Below are 20763 nucleotides of genomic sequence, written 5' to 3'. Positions count from 1 at the left end.
TGGAAAGAGATAAGGAAGAAGTCATATTCTCTGACTTAATTTTTTTTGAAACCCACCGTATTTGATGGTTTCTAAGCAGGTGATTCAGCATTCTGTACACCAGTATTTTCATATCTGTGTTGCCTGTAGATAATATTTATGAAAGGTCTACACTTGCAGACCTTTTCCCTTGAATAAGAATAACTTAGTTTAAAGAAGGTATCTTTATCTTAATCACAGTGGTAGATTTTATTTCTTATTTAACAAACATTTATCACTTGTTTGCCAAACATTATTTCTAAGAAGTTATGTACTAAGATCAACCCATTTAATCTTTAACACCCCTATGTTAAAGGGTGCTGTTATTGTCTGCATTTTATATGTGCACCTGAAGCACAGGAAGGTTATAAGTGACTTTCCAAAACTCAGTTAATTAGTGGCAAAGCTAATTCAGACTATCGCTTTTGGGCTCCCAGTTCTGTATTTTAATACTGTACTGCCACTAAGATTGTGTATAAATGTTGCATTTACGTTCTAAAGACATGCTTAGGCCTGATCCAGTGTTTCACATTTTAGCAGAAATGAACAGGAGACCTTGAACAGGAGACCTGTCTCTGTTAGTTGTTAGACTGCTATGTAGTAAAATGACTACAAAAATAATGCTTTACCTGACTGCGTTGTTGTTAGAACCATATGAGGTGATGTATATAGAATTGTCTTATAAACTCTCACAACATGGTGTAAATGTACTGTAGATACAGTATTCAGTAACACAGAAGATTAAGGTAATGACAGTGAAATATAGGGCATATCACACTGACAGTGTTAAAAGTACTTATTTGTGTTTTGGCCAAAGGCCTTAGCTGTCCACAACCCAGACCATACTAGGTGAACAGGTAGAGCAGATCTCATTTTAGCCATTCATTTGAATGTTAAGTAGAAGTGTATCGTATGGCATAACTAGTTTTATTGTTCTGTCTATATGCGTGCTGCATATATAGATTTTAAAACACTAGAAGGACTTACTATCTAAAAGAACATTTTTAAAAGAGTCATTCTTTCATAGTGCTAGTAATCATTCCTTAATTCCTCAATTTTATAAATGCATGTTTTTATTAAGATACATATAATTGTCAGCTAAAGATGATAATATGCAGTTTTATTTTCTTTGACAAATGATTTAATAAAAATGTATATACTTCCCAACTTCAGACTTTAAACTTTATGACATGCCTCCAGAATGAGTAAAAGCAGTTTTCTATAGGTGTCACGATGCTGGGGTCAATCACTTTATTTCTGGTGTGTAGCTTTTTGAGGATGGTATTTGTACGAGGTTATTGATTAAATTTGGGGGTATAACTGTCACATTATTTTAGGGGCTACTATCGGAACTAAATTAATTGAATGTATTTACATTTTCTAATTACAGCTGAAGACCAATGTTTCTTTTTGGAAGGAGCTGGAGCCAACTAAGGCTGTCCTTATGGGAGAAACTGCTGTTGTGGAAATAGATACCTTTCCCCGAGGAGTAATTTTAATATACCTAGTTATAGCATTTTCACCTTTCGGATACTTCTTGGCAATTCATATCGTAGCAGAAAAAGAGAAGAAGTTAAAAGAGTTTTTAAAGATAATGGGACTGCATGACACTGCCTTTTGGTATGTTATTAAAACTTTGTTATTCAGTGTGATTAATAATCGTATAAGTATACAAATCTTCAGAACTGTAACTTTGTTGTTCGCCTGACTTGATGAGGTGCTGACGCTGTTTTCTCATAGTTATTGCCTTTGTCTTGGAGTTTTTTGAGACCCATCAAAATGCTTCAGCAGTTGATTGGCTTGTTTTAACATAAGGGAGGTGAGCTTTGGAAAGCTCATGTGGATATTATATATTTAAATTTTATTTCATAGTTTGTTTGAGTTGATGAGGCGTGCTCCATGTATTTCAGTGTATATTTCAGTGTATAGAAAATAGGAGATTTGGGGAAGTTAGAAATGAATTGCCTGTTACAGTCCTCCTCAGGTATCATAGCATATACATGTTATTAAAATGTAATCAAAATGACAGAAGTTTGTGTATGTAGTATATGGGCTTTCTTTCCCCTGGAGGTGGTTATTTTTGTGAACTTTTTAAGATTATAATATGCAAGTAATTTCTGGAGAAACAAATGAAAAACGTTCCCAAGTGAGCACGTTAGCATTTTTATACAATGATAATTTTATAGAGGCATGCATTTTTATAGATAATTCTAGGTGTATTTTTCGTACTTTTTCCACTATGTAATAACAACATTATTTTGACCTCTTTTTTGGGGGGGAAAGTTAATACTGTTGCATGTGAGTTACTATTGTAGACCATTTTATTCCATTTAGCTCAATGCAACAGTTAATTAAAGCACTTTATGTAATGGGGTCAGTCTGTATGACTTAGCATCTTTGCGCATTTCTTTTCTCCTGTCGTTCTACTGGTGATTGGTTTTTGAGATGCACTGGTTATTAAAGTATTCTGTGAGGAAACAGTAGCTGGAAGAATGTAGGCAAATCAGTTTCTCAGTGCCTCAGTTTTGCCTCTGTAAAATAATGGTTTTAGTTTTGGTAGTTCAGATATCTTTTAGCCCTATTTTGGTGATTTTATGATAGCATACATTAAATTATCTGCTCACTTGAAAAATGAAAATAAAATGAAACTAAATACTGTGGTGATTTCACTGAGCACTGATTTTGAGGAGAAATGTTGAGTCCTGTAGTGAATCCATTGTTGATCTTCCTGATCTCACATTGTGTTCCTGTAGTAATTATGTTGTCGATTAGCAAGGTAACCTCTACTGTCTAAAGTACCAGAAGCCATCAGTTTGTTGCATGTACCATAAAGAAAATTGTCAGTCATTAAACTCTTTCGTATTTTAAGAAAATCAGAAGTATTGTGCATTGTTGAACTTTTGAGGGTTTTAGATTTAAATTAATCATGAATTGCTATAAATCTGTACAGTTTTTTTTGGACTCTTGGAAAGATAGTCACCATTTTATCTCTGTGTCAGATGATACTTTTACTGACAACTTAACCAATGCTGCTGTATTTTTAATTACGTATGAGAGCTTTAATTTTCAATAGATGAGCATACAAAGAAATGAAGAGATTGGCTTAATTTTAAGAATAAAATGGCTAAAATAAAGCTGAAGTTTTGTTTAAAATGTTTCTGTTTTTTTTTTTTTAATTGTTAAAGCCTATATCTTTAGCCGTAAATGTATCTGTGTTCCCATTGCAGGCTCTCCTGGGTCCTTCTGTATACAAGTTTGATTTTTCTCATGTCCCTTCTCATGGCAGTCATTGCAACAGCTTCTTCTTTATTTCCTCAAAGTAGCTGCTTTGTGATATTTCTACTTTTTTTCCTGTATGGCTTATCATCTGTAAGTACTTTCATTTGAAATGGGAATAAAGAACTGTCAAAATATTTGATTAATAAAGTCTTACTGTTTGGTTTACTTACAGTCGATTTCCCATGAAAGACAAGATTGTTACTAGGCTACTGATACATGAGTTGTATCATTGTGCCTCCATATTTTTAGAAAAGTTACAGAATATTCTCAAGTCTGAGTTTAACTTGTTTTCATATGATGTATTCCACATACAGTTCCTCTGTGTCTGTCTTTCACTATCTTCATTTAATTGTGCTTATTATACACCACTAAGATTGTCTGGTACTGGACATTTTATTCCTTTGTTTTGATGAGATCCTGACTGTTTCAAGTTAATTTATGTCACAGGATGATGTCGTGTAAAGATATATCTTTGTAAATGTAGCTCTTTGACAGTGTTGATTTCCTTTGGTTAAACGTTGGACGTTCATGACAAGCTTTTGTTTTAAGTGGTCCCAGTTTCCATTCTGATTGGCTTATGTGCCCATGCTGTATCCGTTGTTAAATATTTTGACTATCACCCCTGCTCTTTTTTTAAACATTTATTTATTTATTTATTTTTGGCTGCGTTGGGTCTTCGTTGCTGCGCACGGGCTTTCTCTAGTTGTGGCGAGCGGGGGCTACTCTTCGTTGCGGTGCGCGGGCTTCTCATTGCGGTGGCTTCTCTTGTCGCGGAGCACGGGCTCTAGGTGCGCAGGCCTCAGTAGCTGTGGTGTGTGGGCTCTGGAGCGCAGGCTCAGTAGTTGTGGCGCGTGGGCTTAGCTGCTCCGCGGCATGTGAGATCTTCCCGGACCAGGGCTCGACCCCGTGTCCCTTGCATTGGCAGGGGGACTCCTAACTGTTGCGCCACCAGGGAAGTCCCATTCCTGCTGTTTAACGTGATAATTTACAAATAGCTGATATGCTCCTCTATATAATTGCCTGGTTTTTAACTGGCTCTGTTTCTTGTCAACACGTGAAGTTGAAAAGAGGGGCTCTGTGTAAAAGCTTGTTGACATACCGTTTTGTTCATATTTGTCCGTATCTAACTGCAGAAACACACGGTGGTTTATGGTTTCTACAGTGCTGAGATGATCGTGTTTGCCTATTACATAGATAAACTGCAGTTTTTAATATTTGTCAGTTTAAATTTTTAATGTAGAGCACTATTTGTATGAAAATTAAATATCTCACCATGGCCTTTAGAAATTAATTGTATTTCAATGAATGTATTTTCTAATGAAAAGAACTTGTTCTTTCACAAGGAAAATTTCATTTTGTTTTCATACCAGTGTATATGAACAATGCTTTAACCTTAATATTTATATCTTACAGGTATTTTTTGCTTTAATGCTGACGCCTCTTTTTAAAAAATCAAAACATGTGGGAATAGTTGAATTTTTAGTCACTGTGTCTCTTGGATTTGTTGGCCTTTTGATAGTCCTCGTGGAAGGTTTTCCCAAATCTTTAGTGTGGCTTCTAAGTCCCTTCTGTCAGTGTACTTTTATGATTGGTATCGCACAGGTAGGTAATATACATATCTTGCTTTCACTAAGTATTTTCTTTTCTCTCCACTTCCATGCAGCATATTATACTACCATGCATACTGCCCTTAGTTTGCAAAAAACATTATTTAAAATTTTCAACGTGAAAAAGGAATGATATTTGAAGGTTGGAGTACATTTTATATTGGTTTCGTTTATATTTTCTCCATTTTTAAAGTTTTTTATTTATATGACCTGTTTATAAACAAGTTCTCCACTTTTCCCTTTAGTGTATCTCAATAATTTGTTTCACTGCAGTAACTCAGTTTGTTAGAAGTCATGGGTTTATGCGTCAGGCAATCTAGATTGCTCTGTGGCCTGGATTTATTGCTCCCTGTTGTAAATTTAGCTCACATGTGCACCTGGGAGAAAATTGTGTGTGAAGCAGAACAAATTTTTCTTGACTGTAGTAGTGAAAGTAGTACCTTGTGGATTTTATAGGTCCAACATTCATGAGATTATCTTTACCTAAATAGTATTTAGATTTATAAATTTGATTTTTATTTGTCTTTACGGGGCACTCAGGTTCTAAGGGGAAAATTCTTAAGAAACTGCTTTATGTATCAGAACACAAATTTGGTTAATGTGTAAAGAAAAAATGTAATTACTTAATACAAGAGATTATTCATGTTGGCTGGATAGACTTCTTATTCGTGAGACTTTGCTTGTTTATTGAGTTAAACGAATTTTAATTATTTGAGACCTAAGAGCTGTTATTACATGTTTTGAGAGTCCACTGAGTCCCCTTAGGAAGGGAGAATTATAGATTCATAGGTTTTTGTTGAGTGGGAGGGACTTTGAATGTCATTTTTAATTCACCTTCATTTCACAGATGAGACTGAATTCCAGAACAGCATAATTAAAGTTTATTTACTTAATGGCAGGGCTGAGACCTAAACGAGGCCTCAGTCTCTATTGCTTTCCTTCTGCTCTATCACCTGTATCTACTATGAATAATTTAATAGCTGTGTTAATTAATTATAGTACCTTCTCCCTTTTCAGTGTTGAAAGGTGCTGACCATAAGTTTATCCTCTAATACTTAATTTGTCTGACTTCTCTGTGGACCATAACCCTTTTGTTTGCATTAGTTTTTATTTCATTTGATAATCATAGCACTAGAATTATTGCACATGCCCCAAGAATAGATGTATACTGGTTTTAGAAGCACAGCATTGAAAACATGGTTGAAAGGGGTTGCTGTAGTAAACTCACGGTTTGGTCAAGTTTACTGTTTTCTTTATAAACTCACGTTACCAGTTTGGTGGAGACTGTTTAATCTGTTCAAAGGCCCAGTTTACTGACTCTGGATATTATGAGAAGCTCTAAATAGTGTTACCTATTTTATAAAATGATAAAATATGTTATCATTTTTATATAATAAAGTTGGTGTTTCTGTTTTTCAGGTCATGCATTTAGAAGATTCTAATGAAGGTGCTCTATTTTCTAATTTGACTGAAGGGCCGTATCCTCTGATTATTACTATTATCATGCTGGCCCTTAACAGCATATTCTATGTCCTTCTGGCTGTCTATCTTGATCAAGTCATTCCAGGTATGCAGGTAGTTATTGGATTTTACAGTAAAGATATTTAGGTTTCTTTGCCCACATAAGGTTAACTTAATTAAAAAAATTTTCTTCTAAGTCGTATTCACTGTTACAGCTTTTAATTTAATTTTAAATAAGTATATTTCGTACCTTATTCATTAACTGCTAGTGAATGTATAAGGAGATTGTGGGTGAAAAGAGATCAGTTTGTTTTGAAAGCCTTCAGTCCCTCATTGAACTCCTTAACTCAGTCCTTCCCCACGTCCATCGTTTCGGCTACAGTGTTTTGTTATTTCACCCGATAAGCTCCGACACCACGAGCAACCTGGTGACCCCTCCCATTCCCCACATCCCTCATCCTGCACCGACAGCACACTTGTGCGGATTCAAAATATTACTAAATACCCAACACCCCCTTTCCTTTTCCCCCTGAGTTCCTCATTCATTTTGTCTGTGTGCCAGACCTGCAGTCTTATACGGAAAGACAGGTGTGGCTTTTAAAACTTGAGTTACTTCGAATCGAATAAGCTAACAGTTCCTTCTCGGTAGCGCAGGCCACAGGCCAGGTGCTCGGCAGCCACGCCTGGCTGTTAGTCACCACACTGCAGAGCTCAGGTGAGGACGTTTCTGTAGTTGCAGGAAGGCATGGTGGGCTCTGCTAGTCTAGACCGCCGTGGCAGCTTCCATCTAACTGCCTACCTCACGTCTGTCTAAGAACCTCACCGTTCCCTCTGATCAAGCTAATCTCCTGCTCAGACACCTTGCTGGGTGGGCACAGCCTGGTGAATCAAGTAGAAACTTGTTACATGTTAATTTCCTCCACACTGCTTTTATGTATTTAGTCACTTCTTAGCCACTGTGCCCCTCCGTATTGTATTTTACATCCGTCCACACGGTCCTATTTATCTATTTAAACACATCTGCAGTGTATCCGCTACATTATTTTTAGCTACCCATAACAGAGAACCTCTTTAGTTGTCTTAAACAAGAAGGAAATCAAGCGTTCCGTTTAAAGTCCAAAGATAGGATGGACCCCAGGTCAGTTGGACTTGCTCAGCTGTGTCATCAGGGACCCACTTTCTCCGTGTTCTTGCCTCTTGGTCTCAATCTGGCAGGTTTGCTCTCCTCCTGGCTGCACGGGGTTGTGCTTCTTCGTTCCCGTCCAGAGGGAGAGGGAGAGGGAGAGGTTGCCTTTCCCCCAGTAAACCCTTCGCTCCTGTCTGGTTGGCACCTGCTTGTGGCTGCAGTGGTAGCAGCCACCAGAGCCTGCCAGGGGCTCATTAGGTCCACTGGCATCTCTCTGTCGTTGGGATCAGAGCCCTTTGAAACATACGCTCGTCTAGAGGAGGGGTGGATGTTAGAAAGGACGGGAAGGGTCGCTTCCTTGGGGAGAAAGGGAGAAAATACGTACATGCTTGTGTGGGCAGGCAGAGCTAAGTCTCCTGTGTCGGTCCTGGTGGCTGGCTGTGTTTTTCTCCTAGTTCTAAAAAGTCTTCTTTATGAACAATATCAACTTTTCTGAATACTGTCTGTTTTCAAACACTAAGCTGATACTCATTCAAGCCTTCAGGCTATCCAGATGTAAACTTTTCCTCTTCTGAACTCTTATTAGCACTGTGCGTGGCACGCCTCATGCTGTACGTTGTGTTTTAGCCGTTTAGTACGTACATGTAGTCCTAACAATGTAAGTTTCTGTAGGGCAGAAAATGTACTTTGCTTACATTTACGTTCCCTAGACTCTCAGCAACTCTGAAACTATTTATGGACAAGAGTTATTTGTCAGTAAAACTTTTATTTTTCACACACTATCGATTTAGTATTTTATGTCTAAACTTTAGATCTAGGTTGTCTTAGGTTTCACAGACTGCCTTTATGATTTAATAACTAGTTTTCAGAAATAATTTGTTAGGATAACTCAGGTTTGTTTTTTTTTTCCAGGAGAATTTGGTTTACGGAGATCATCGTTTTATTTTTTGAAGCCATCATATTGGTCAAAGAGCAGAAGAAATTATAAGGAGTTATCGGAGGGCAATGTTAGTGGGAGTATTAGTTTTAGTGAAATTGTTGAGCCTGTTTCTTCAGAATTTATAGGAAAAGAAGCCATAAGGTATGATTTAATCTTTGGCAGTTTAGGTCTAAGAACTGCTCATGGAACATGCCACATTTAAATCCTATCTTTTAAATAATGCATGTAAGTATGGTATCTTTGGAGATTTGGTGCACATTTCATGCTTTTTTAAAAATCAGTATTAAGGGCTAATTCTCTTTTAAGTTTTTATTTTCTTTTTATTTTCTTTGCGTAAGGTTGCTGCTAGGTTTGAAATTTTATGTTTGAATAGAAATTTTTAAAAGTAATAAAACCTAGTATTTATAAAATTAAGCTATTTTAAAGTTTCCTCATTATGTAGATTAAAACAGAATAAACATTAACTTTCTATTTTTATTCAGGCTACATTGTCTGAGATATACACCACACTAAATTGTGCTCTGTTGATTTCATAGGCCCTTAGAAATCGTGACATAATTAACTTGTCACATCAACTTAATTTCTGAGAATGAAGGAAATTCATTACTGTTCCTTCTAGTTCAGTCAAAACCAAATTAAAAAAATAATGAGACCGAGAAAAGAAATAAAAGTGCAAGAAAAAGTGGAGTATAATTTGTGTTTTTTAAATTTAAGAAAAATGTATAAAAGCAAGGGAGAGTTAGATACTTAAGATGCAGTCAGTGGGCTGGCGGTCTGCCTTCTTAAGAGTAAAATTTAAACTGGTGAACAAGACCATTCATTCCTTCAAAAATTATGTAAAACATTTAAAGTGGAAGGAGAGAATCACTTCACATTTATAGACAAGTGCTGATGTGAAATAGCGCTCGGTTTTTAATCTCCCTTAACTGATAAACGAGTATTGATTAATTACAAACAGAAAAGAATCCAGTGTGAAATAAGAAATCTATAAATTGCTTGAGTCAAATGTTTCAGTTTCTTTTTAGAAGTTGGCTTATCATTGAAAAATAAATGGATAACACTTAAAATGGAGAGAAATACTATACTTTTCTCTTGTAGTTTCTTTAAAATACTTTTATTATTATCGTTAGATTTCCTTGGTTTATTGTTGTAGTAGGAAGATACTTTATTATTATTCCCGTTAAATATGACAGCTTTGATTAAAAATATTATACATGGAAACACGTACTTATAGATTGCTTTAAATACTTATAAAGTAGAAAATGGTGTTTTTCAGAATCAGTGGTATTCAGAAGACATACAGAAAGAAAGGTGAAAATGTGGAGGCTTTGAGAAGTAAGTAGCTTTCCTAGTGTTCAGTCCATAGCATTAAAGTACAAATGGAAAAACAACGTACGTAGTTTGTGGGAAATTTAAATTCTTTACCACAATTTTCTCTCTTTCCTTTAGGGATACTTCCATTTATTTATGTGACTAATGGTCGTACTAAAACTTAGCATCAAAGTAGTAAAAGAAAAAAGTAATATCTATCGAGATGAAAAATAGTCAACTCTTTGAACAAATCTGTGTCCTTTTTCATTTTATTATTAGCATGTGTATACATGGTAGTTCCTTTTTTTTTTTTTTCCTTTTGTCCTAACACAGGGTTTCTCAGCCTTGGCACTATTGACCTTTTGGGTCTCATAGTTCTTTGTCACGGGGAGCTGTCCTGACAGTTGTGGCGTGTTTAGCAGTGTGTCCGTCAGGGCTCTTCAGAATCGTTAGAATATATATACACACATATACACAGAGAGTGAGAGCACTGTGGGGAGGGGCGGGCAGGAAGCGGGGAAGATGATTTTTGAGGAATCGGTTCACACGACTGTGGGGCTTGACAAGTCTGAAATCTGTAGGGCGGGGCTGGCAGGCTGGGCACTCAGGCAGGAGTTGAAGCTGCGTCTGGCCTGCAGGTCTTGCGATGCTATCAGCGTGAGATCACCTTCATCAGATCAGGGGGTATAGTTATTTGAAGCTGGGTTTTCAGCCCCCTTTCTGCTGTCTCCTTTCAAACACTGACACATCCATCTGGTGATATTCATTCTACTTTACTCCTGTTTAAATTGAACTTCTAAAGCATTTACTTAGCCTTTTCCAAGCTATTGGTTAATTTCTGGTATTTTGCCAGTAGATTTAACTTGCCTCTAAGTACCCTTGGGAACAAATTTTTGTCTGTCCTTTTGTTTTAATTCCCTTGGAAGTTCCCCAAAGGGGGTACACAGAAATCCCCCCCGCCGTGTTTTGTGCCCCCTCTAAATCGGTTAGCGTAATAAAAAAAGAAAAAGCTTATTTTATATCATTTTTCTTATTGTTCATACCATTGACTATAACAAAGAATTATTATTGTGTTATAATATTAAATATTATGTTATTAAATATGCCGGTAACTTTAAATCCGTCTTTAAATTTATTGACTTCTTTCAAGGTTGCGCAAGTATTGTGTATTGTCTTACATGGCTCAACAGAAATAAGAATCACATGTGAGACTTCTCCTTTTTCCCTGAACTAGGTTTATCCTTTGACATATATGAGGGTCAGATTACTGCGTTACTTGGCCACAGTGGAACAGGAAAGAGTACATTGATGAATATTCTTTGTGGACTGTGCCCACCTTCGGATGGTGAGTTTTTTGACTTAAAGAGAAAAATCCCTTACTTTGTTTTATTAGGGTTATTAACTAAGGTACCATGGTAATTATTTATCCTTGTGATATGTACCCATTGATTTTTGTCACTGATTTGGGATCAACTTCTGTGTCTGTAAAGATATTTTTTTTTTTTGATCACACACACTTGTTTTCTCTTCAATAGAAAATAAAAGTGATTCCGTCATATTTAATAAGGAGGATCTGCTTTTGTGCCTGTTTTATCAGGCATTTTACTTGTGTTTTTGTTTACTGTTCATTTTCAAGGAAGGATAAATCAGTAATTAATTGGAAATTAAATGAGGCCCATAGAAATTTTGGTTGAGAAAATAAAGACTTCTAAATATCCAACAGTAGTTCAAAAGGAAAGAATGTCGAGTGTCAGTACAATCTCCTAAAATAGATTTGTAAGAGCAATGCCTCAAACGTATAATTGTTACATGTGACTGCCCTGTAGGTGAGAATTCAGTACAGCAGCTCCATTTTTCCACAGCAACCAAATAGAGTGGCAGAACAATAAATATTGTAATTTAAGAAAGGGCCAGACTTCCGTGTATTGATCCTGCATCTTTTTTTGCGGTACGCGGGCCTCTCACTGCTGTGGCCTTTCCCTTTGCGGAGCACAGGCTCCGGATGCGCAGGTTCAGCGGCCATGGCTCACGGGCCCAGCCGCTCTGCAGCATGTGGGATCTTCCCGGACCGGAGCACGAACCCGTGTCTCCTGCATCGGCAGGCGGACTCTCAACCACTGCGCCACCAGGGAAGCCCTGATCCTGCATCTTTTCAGATGTAGTTTCACTTCTAAAATTAGTTTGATTTCGTTGATTATCTCTGTGTCACTCTTTGAGGGTAATTATAATACCTTTCATTCATATAAGGATTTATTATTTTTGTTAAAATTCTCCATACATTAGCACATTGGTTTAATAGTTCTTAAGTAAAGGGGGATATATTCGTATTCAGTTTATAGAAGAAAAAAGCTTGGATTTAGATTAAGTGATTTTCTCAAGGCCACACAGCTGGTTAGGGGTAAATTTTAAGTTCTTTGTTCTCTTTACTGTTGCATAATGCCTGGAAATGAGGGGAAATTGTTCCTGGAATATTAGTTAATGCACCAATAGATAATTTTGTTTAGTATTAAAGTTATGGTTCTTTGCTCTTTCCACTCTGTAATATGCCCTGAAATTGAAGGAAAATGAGATTGGAATATACGTGGCAGCAAATCACCAGTATGATGGTGATTTCCACCAGTATGGAAATGAGGGTGCGTTGTGTCCTCCAAATTTATATTGACTCTTATTTTATGTCTATTACATACAAATAACTAAATTATTAGTATATACTAAAACATATATACTTTTTGATTCTTAATATATTTAATGTAAATACATATATTTTGCTTTTAGGGTTTGCATCTGTATATGGACACAGAGTCTCAGAAATAGATGAAATGTTTGAAGCAAGAAAAATGATTGGCATTTGTCCACAGTTAGATATACACTTTGATGTTTTGACAGTAGAAGAAAATTTATCCATTTTGGCTTCAATCAAAGGAGTTCCAGCCAATAATATAATACAAGAAGTACGTTATTTATATAGAAATCTTTACTTTTATTTGCTGTAAATTAGTAACCTTGTGCAATAACTTCTGTAATAAAAATATGCTTGAAAATCTAAATATAAAACTTGTTCTGAGCCAGTAAACAGAAAGTCATTATAAAGAATTAGAACTTGGAGCAAAAGTTTTAGCACATAGAAAATAGTCCTTGTTTCATCTGGAGGATTCTAATCTCTCAATATAGATGTTTCTTTTCTTTTCTTTTTGCCTCCACCCCCTTCCCCTGCCACACAGACACACACGGAGCCTTTGCACTAGTCCCCTCCCACCACCCAGGGGTCACAAAAGTACAGCAGACCTTCCCATCAGGAATCCTTTTAGCTGTTATTTCAAAATTATACATGGATATATGTCAAAATTAAGTTCTGGACTAAAAGAACATTTAAAAAGTTGACATTAAAATTAGAACACTTAAAAACTAATATTGGTAATTATGTAAATGATGTGATTTAAAAAACGTTTATTGACACTTTCCTTTCATAGGTGCAGAAGGTTTTACTGGATTTAGACATGCAGGCTATCAAAGATAATCAGGCCAGAAAGTTAAGTGGTGGCCAGAAAAGAAAACTGTCTGTAGGAATCGCTGTTCTTGGGGATCCAAAGGTAAGCGGATATAGTGTCATTGATGAGATAATTTTAAATTGTGTTGAATTAAAAAGTGGTTGTAGAAAGATACACATACACACATTGTATAAATGTTAAACATACATAAAATACTGTACGTTATTATGGATGTAATTATAGTAATAAGGTTTTAAAACTGAAGTCAGAAAGATATACAGCATCTTTAATTTAGTGGCCATCTCTCGGAAGGGGAACGGATAGGACTGACTTTCTTTATACCTGCAGAGATTTATTTCTCTGAGAGAGGATCTGAAGTAAAATAACATTCGTTAAAGTTCAGTGGTGGCTATGAAAGGATTGTTATATTTATTATTCTCTTCAGTTTTCTATACATTTGTAATGCTTATAATAAAAATTTAAAAATAAGAACGAAATCAAACGAACAGTTCCGTTTTTCACTGTTCTGTTGATTTGATTATTGGGTCTGCTTTGTGCTCTCCTCTGTGTGGCAGAAACAGAGAACCAGCTGGTCACTGCTTTGCGCAGTGTTAGAAAGCTGCCAGGTGCACACCTGTGGCCGGGAGCCCCCTGGGTGCCCACCATCCTGCCACACGCCCTGCTGCTGTAGCTTAGGGAGGACTGTGGTTCAGGCTTTGAGTCAATTTATCTTCCTCCCAATCCCCGCCACCATATTTTCAAAATGAAAAATAGTCTTAAAATAAATTTCTTTCCCTGAACTAATACAGAGCATAACTCTCTAACGAGCAGTTGTTACATCTACAAAATTTAATTGTTCAGGTAAAAGCGAAATAGTCGGTGTTTTGTTTTTTAGTTTGTCTATCTGATTATTGTTATACCTATGTCTTATACGTTACAGACACTTGTATTTTAAAATTAAACCAAAGAAGGTATTCATATGCCAAACCGATAGTTTTTTAAATTTATGCTAACTCATATATGAGTGGAAAACTCAGACCTAATACATTTCTGATTGGATAGAGTAACTTTAAGTGGGGAAGGTTTGCAGGGTCTGCATGAATTTTATATATTTTAGTTTTCCTGAGGATTCCCTGCCTTGCCCACCCGTTTGCACACAGGTACTGTTGCTGGATGAACCGACAGCTGGGATGGACCCTTGTTCGCGTCATATTGTTTGGAATCTTCTTAAATACAGAAAAGCTAATCGGGTGACAGTGTTTAGTACTCATTTCATGGATGAAGCTGACATTCTCGCTGGTGAGGTTTTTACTTTATTTTTAAAGGTTCAGGTCATGGGGCCGAATGGGAGATTAGACATAGAAATGCTAAATTCTGAGGAATAAATAAAGAAGCTGTGCGTTCTTCACAAAAAAAGGTATTACAGTTTTTTAAACTTACATGTTTTTGTGTTGTGTTGGGGGGTCCCCCTGACCACCCGAGGTCCAATAATCTGCCACGAAAGCTCACAGGACTCAGCACAGCCACACCCCTGGGTGTGAGCTATTACACTGAAATGGAAGGGGTACAGGGCAGAGTCAGCAAAGGGCAGAGGCACGTGGGACAAAGTCCGGGAGAAACAGGCAAGCTTCCGAGAGTCCCGTCCGCACGGGGTCAGCCAGGGTGCGCTCCGTCTGTGCGGCAGCGTGTTGTTCTCTCGCCCAGGGTTGTTGTTTTTTGCTCTTGGGGCTGGCCGTGTGGCACCCTCTGCCTCACGCGGGCCACCTGCCGGCCGCCCAGCAGGAAGCAGGTGTCAGCCATGACCTGCGTTGCCTGTGCAGCGCAGGTGCCGGGGGCCAGCCTTACCTGCTCAAAGCCGGGTCTCCAGACACGGGTCAGGAGCCAGCCTCGTAAGAGGCCTTCCTAAGCTTAAGGGCCTCAGGCCAGTGCTAAACACATTCACACACCGAAGAATCCAGGTTGAAACCAGCACGTGACTTTAGTAGCCGCGACAAGGTCCAAGGCTCTGAGGTTCCCAGGCAACCTCTTTCTGTTCATGATACAATCTAATAAATTGGGCATGTCATTCATTTTCTCAGTGGTATCTTTGTTTAATAAAAACCTAGCGTTTTGTTTCTGTTGCTTTCTTGTCGTTTTTACATTTGGCTATCAAGGAAGTTGTGAAAGCACTTCTGTTAGTAACCTTATAGGAAGAGTCTGAGACATTTGGAGCATGTTAGTTAGGAAAGTAGACTGTAGACTTACACTGCCTGGGCGGAACCCCTGGCTTTGTCACTTAATAGCCACGTGAAACGTGGGCAGACTGTACATGTTCTCATTGCCTTCCTGTTCTCATCGAAAAAGCAGGTGATGATAATCTATACCTTCCTCATAAGGCTGTTGTGATAATTTAATGAGCTCATACACTGGTGTCTCATAGGTTAATCCAGAAAATATAAATGCCAATTATTAATGCTGTTACAAACTCTGAAATTGAAACGCAAATCTCTTTTTGCAGATAGGAAAGCTGTCATATCACAAGGAATGTTAAAATGTGTTGGTTCTTCAATTTTTCTGAAAAGTAAATGGGGGATTGGCTACCGCCTGAGGTATCATTCATTCTTTATTGCCTTGTTCCTTATTATATTCTTGAGCTATTGTTACTGTGTTTAAGCTTTGCCATGATGTGCTTCGGCCATTTTTGTATGGCACTAACTTTAGCTTAAAGCATTCAGAATTTACTTTTGGCTGTTGACTGAGTAATCATAAAAAATTATGGTTTTTGGTTTTCTCTAGCATGTATATTGACAGATGCTGTGCCACGGAATCTCTTTCTTCTCTGGTTAAACAACATATACCTGCAGCTACTTTATTACAACAGAGTGACCAGCAGCTTGTGTATAGCTTGCCTTTCAAGGACATGGACAAATTTTCGGGTATTCCTTACTTTCAGTTTCTTGACTGCTGAACCAGGTTCTTGCATTGGGGATGAGTCTTCTAATTTACTTGGTTTATTTTTCTATATAATATTTACGCGCTCGCAGGTCGCCAGAGTTAATATTCCGTTTCTGCTTTATTTTGCTTTTGAAAATCAGAAATGCTGTAAGCTAACATTTCTTTTTTTTATAAACGGCATGCAAGAAGCTCCAACTAGTGTGTTAACTTACGTAAATAATTGTTTCTTGACAAATAATTGTCAAGAAAGAAAGAAATTGTTCCCTTTTTTTGTTCTGGGAATAAGAATATAAATATACATATATACATACGTACACACACAAATGTGTATACACACACACAGTTGTTTGTATAAGTCCTAACCTCTTTTCCAGTTTCATGATTTCATAATGAATTACATTATTATACGGTAAACCCTTGAATTATTTTATTTGTGACATTTAGTTTTCTGCTTTTTGATGAAGAACTCAAACTCAGTGTCCTTTATCTGTTGACAGATGACTTAATAAACAAAAGGATATTTCTTACTGTTGAAGATACGTTATGCAGAATTCCCATAGCATTCCTATAATTAGATAGAAATTTTCTATGTGGTTTTCTATGGTTTCCTTTTGAGAATAAGGAATCATTAATTAACTGAATTGAAGTACATGTGTCAGCATAATGTACTCTGCCCATCATTCTGTCTATAAAATATTTCTTAGTTTTAATTTATATTATGATGCATGTCTAATAGATATATATCTCCCTAAACAAACATTCCTTGGGGTCCTTAGCAATTTCTAAGAATGTTGACGGGGTCCCGAGACCAAACAGTTTGAGAACACTGTACCAGCCCAGTAAATTCAGTCGTATGCTATTTTAAAACGACATCTTAGAATTCATGGTAGCGTGCCTAGTGACACAGCGCTCTTCCATGTTTCTCCTTTAGGTTTATTTGCTGCTCTGGACACTCATTCAGATTTGGGTGTTATTTCTTATGGTGTTTCCATGACGACTTTGGCAGATGTATTCTTAAAGCTAGAAGTTGAAGCAGAAATTGACCAAGCAGGTAAAAACAAAGCTAACGGCACATTTTAGGCAATGAGCCAGACAGGTAGTGATCAAGACAAATAATTGTAGAAGCATGTGGAATTTGTATTTGGGGGAAGAAAGGGTAGAAATAAACACGTAAATAGATATTTACAGAGAGTGATAGGAGTTATGAAGGGATTACTGGGGCGGTCTCAGGAGGCAGATAGCTTAGATGGCATCTCAGGGGGGACTGGCTTGGGATGATATTTAAAGTGAGGCCTGAACGGCAAGAAAAGTGAGATTTCATCGCAGAGCCTTCCAGGTAAAGGGACTCGCTACTGCACAGGTGTTGGTTGAGGGATGGGTTGGATGTTTCTGATGACGAAGAAAGGCCGCCGTGGAGAGCCAAGGAGAGGGTAGCATGTAGTGGGCTCAGAGCTGGAGGCCAGGGGCCACATCATATTTAGTCTTTGAACATGTTTAGTCTGGAAAAACATTTTGTTTGTTTTCTTAGTGTGATATGAAGCTACCAGAGAGTTTGAAAGCAAAGGGGTAGCATGATCTGATTTGCATTTTTAAAACTGCGTTCCGGTTGTTGAATGATGAGTGGATTTAAGGGAAGTGTGGAAGCAGAAGAGCAGCTAGGAAGCTATGGCAGTCCGTCTTAGTTTGAACTAGGATGGTTGTGACAATAGGGAAACATGCACAGCGTGGGCTTCTCCCAGAGGCGCCGCTGGTGACTTGCAGATGATGGCTTAGCGCTAGGGGCTGAGGAACGGGAGGTCAAGAACAGTGTCTAAGTTTTTGGCTTGAGAACTGGAAATGGAATTGCCCTTTCCTGAGAAAGGGGGAGCAGCAGGTTTGTGGAAAGAAGGACTCCAGGTGTGAATTTTGGTTATACTGTTGAGAGGTTTAGTAGACATCCCAGTGGAGATGATGCCTGTGGGCTGTTTGATTCACACGCTTGGAGCTAAAGGAGGGCGTGGGGCTCAAGATAAAACGCTGGATCCGCCTGTGTACCGGTGGCCCTGTGGGACTGGATGAGGTGCTTCGGTGGCGAGCGCGGACGCAGTGGAGGGAAGCCCCGAGGGTGAGCAGTGAAGGGCCAGGGAGGGCTGACCAGGAAGGCACCAGTAGCGCCCTTTCTGTCTTCACGAAAGAAGATGCAGGAGCTGGGGCAGCATGGTGTTTGAGGCAAGAGCGAGTGGGCAGTTCTCTGCCGACTGCTGTGAAGAGGAAGATGGCGACACAAAAGGGGGGTTTGGTAGCTTAGAAGACGGGGAATGTGGAAGGGTGGGAGCCGGTCGTGACCTTGACGCGAGTGATTTCAGTGGTGCGGTCGAGATCCGTGAGGTTTAAGCTGAGAATGGGTTGAAGGGTAGCAAGACTGGTGTGGTGCTGGGTCCTGAGAGTGAAGGAAAAAGGATGTTTCTCTCAAACGTGGAGGAAGAAAGGTGAGCTTACGATGAGGACGTAGGGGCGGATTGCAGCTAGAGAAGGAAAGTTCACGTGAAAATGTTGGATCAGTTGGAGCGATAGCAAGATCTTAAATTTGGGCATCCGTCAGTTGGATGAAACTGAGTAGAGATAAAGGTATGGGAATGGAAGGAATGAAGGGAGCTAGAGGTCAGGATGTAGAATGCGTTAACAGTGCATATGTCTGTAATACTGAGGATGGAGGAGAGAGCTAGATGGAGAAGGTGCTTGTGTGTGTGTTGCTCAGTACTTTGAGGCATACGAAGTAGTTTCTAGAAACATCTGGGAAGTGGGAATGAAAATGAGAAGGGTGAGCTCTGTTCAGGTATTATTCACTTTTCTCTATAGTACCTTTAAGCCCATTATGCGAAATAAATTTACCTCTAACATCAGCTTGCTTTCAATTTGGTCGATTTTAATTGTTTTATTTTTTAAAGATTAGTATATATCAAATTCTGTAGAAGGCCAGTTGGAGCTCACTGAGTACTATGATTGCGATATGCAGTATTTCAGGACCTGCTTTTAGTTTGATTAGTTGCTGTGTCAGGGGAAGACAGGGACTGGACTTGTCCATCTACTGAGTCATCTGTTCAGACTGTTGAGTTGGCAAGATGCCAAGACAGCCAGGTTGTACCTACATATTATTTTATACATTATTCTGCTCCACTCTTAAAATTTTTAATGTTTACTCATTTCTTAAACTTAGCCTAAGTCCTTCTTCATACCGAAACCAGTTTTCGTCTCTTTTTATTATTTTTCATCTCTTTCAAGTCAGATCACTGTTGTGAAAATAACGTATCTTGATTTCTATCCCCGTCCAGTAGTTTTGTCAGGTTTTGGTCTAATGGAATCAATCATATAGCATGTCTCTTTTGCTCATATTTATTCTGGTTTCTTTGACTTAATGTAATGTTTGTAAGATCAAGCTACTATGGTTATACAATAGTTTGTTCACGTTCATTGTTTTACACTATTCTATTACAGGAATATTTCATGACTTATTCTTTCACCTGTTGACAGAGATTTGGGTTCTTTCCAGCATGCGGCTATTGCATAGGGTACTAGCTAAGGATATGCTTGTACATGTGTTTCAGTGAGCCTCTGTACATAATTCTGTTGGATTTATACCTGAGAGAGAATGTCCTGGGTCATAAGCTGTGCACATGTTCAGTTTTGATAACATTGCCAAAGTATATGACTGTCCCCTTTGTCCTGTATCACTGCCAGGTGTGTGCTGCTTTGAAATTTACATGCTTCAGAAAGGTTTTCATCTTTTTAAGGAAGATAACCTAAGTTTCTATCGTTTTGTTTTGGCAAATAGATTATAGTGTATTTGCTCAGCGGCCACCAGAGGAGGAAGTGCATTCAAAACCCTTTGATGAAATGGAGCAGAGCTTGCTTATTCTTTCTGAAACCAAGGCTTCTCTGGTGAGCACCATGAGTGTTTGGAAACAGCAGGTGTTTAAAATTGCAAAGTTTCACTTCCTTACCTTGAAACGTGAGAGCAAATCAGTGAGATCAGTGTAAGTATAACCGCTCTTCCGTCTGATGAGTTGTTTTCTTAAGGATACAAACTAGATTTACCATCTTAGTCTTTAAAATGTAGACATATGTAAATAATCTGTGTAGTTTTGAGAGATTAAAATGGTAATTTCACAATGTCAGAGAAAAAAATTATACCTCTGGTGATTTCACTGGATATCATTAGAGCCTTAACTCTTTTTTAAAACTAGCATTTTTTTGGTCTCATCTATAAAATGAGGGAGTGACAATTTTCTCTAATTGTGTAATTTTTGAATTACTGTCATTGCATTTAAATTTTATTTTGCATTTACATTTTTCACAATTGTTTTGCCTCTATTACTAATATTTATGACCATTTTTTGGTAAACAGCAGGAAGAATAAGTTTTATCCTTATTTATCAGGTGAAGAAACGGAAATATAAAGAAGGGCTTATAGTGGGTAGAACTGGGATCAAAATGACGTCTTTTCCACTTAGCCGTGTCTCTGTCAGTTAGGTTCCCATGGGCTGCTAGACGCTGAATTATTTAGAAGTAACGTTCAGTACTTTTATATACCACGCTGACTTGTTAGATCCTGAATGGCGG

At 38.0% G+C, this 20763-nt stretch overlaps 1 protein-coding gene across 1 annotated transcript in view; it reads left to right on the top strand.

Annotated features, from left to right (window-relative positions):
* The window catches only part of ABCA5 (ATP binding cassette subfamily A member 5), a 60691-nt gene that overhangs the window by 14820 nt on the left and 25108 nt on the right, over nt 1-20763 (top strand). The window contains exons 7-20 of the mRNA XM_024761034.1: nt 1409-1638; nt 3246-3387; nt 4711-4899; nt 6324-6471; nt 8404-8572; nt 9708-9766; nt 10977-11087; nt 12518-12693; nt 13213-13332; nt 14391-14529; nt 15728-15818; nt 16006-16145; nt 17096-17215; nt 19976-20177. Coding sequence (XP_024616802.1) covers nt 1409-1638; nt 3246-3387; nt 4711-4899; nt 6324-6471; nt 8404-8572; nt 9708-9766; nt 10977-11087; nt 12518-12693; nt 13213-13332; nt 14391-14529; nt 15728-15818; nt 16006-16145; nt 17096-17215; nt 19976-20177 — 2036 coding nt within the window. The remainder of the gene's footprint in view (nt 1-1408; nt 1639-3245; nt 3388-4710; nt 4900-6323; nt 6472-8403; nt 8573-9707; nt 9767-10976; nt 11088-12517; nt 12694-13212; nt 13333-14390; nt 14530-15727; nt 15819-16005; nt 16146-17095; nt 17216-19975; nt 20178-20763) is intronic.

Source organism: Neophocaena asiaeorientalis, unplaced genomic scaffold, assembly GCF_003031525.2.
Source record: "Neophocaena asiaeorientalis asiaeorientalis breed wild unplaced genomic scaffold, Neophocaena_asiaeorientalis_V1.1 scaffold30, whole genome shotgun sequence".
NCBI lineage: Eukaryota > Metazoa > Chordata > Mammalia > Artiodactyla > Phocoenidae > Neophocaena > Neophocaena asiaeorientalis.
This window is presented reverse-complemented; position numbering and strand designations above follow the sequence as displayed.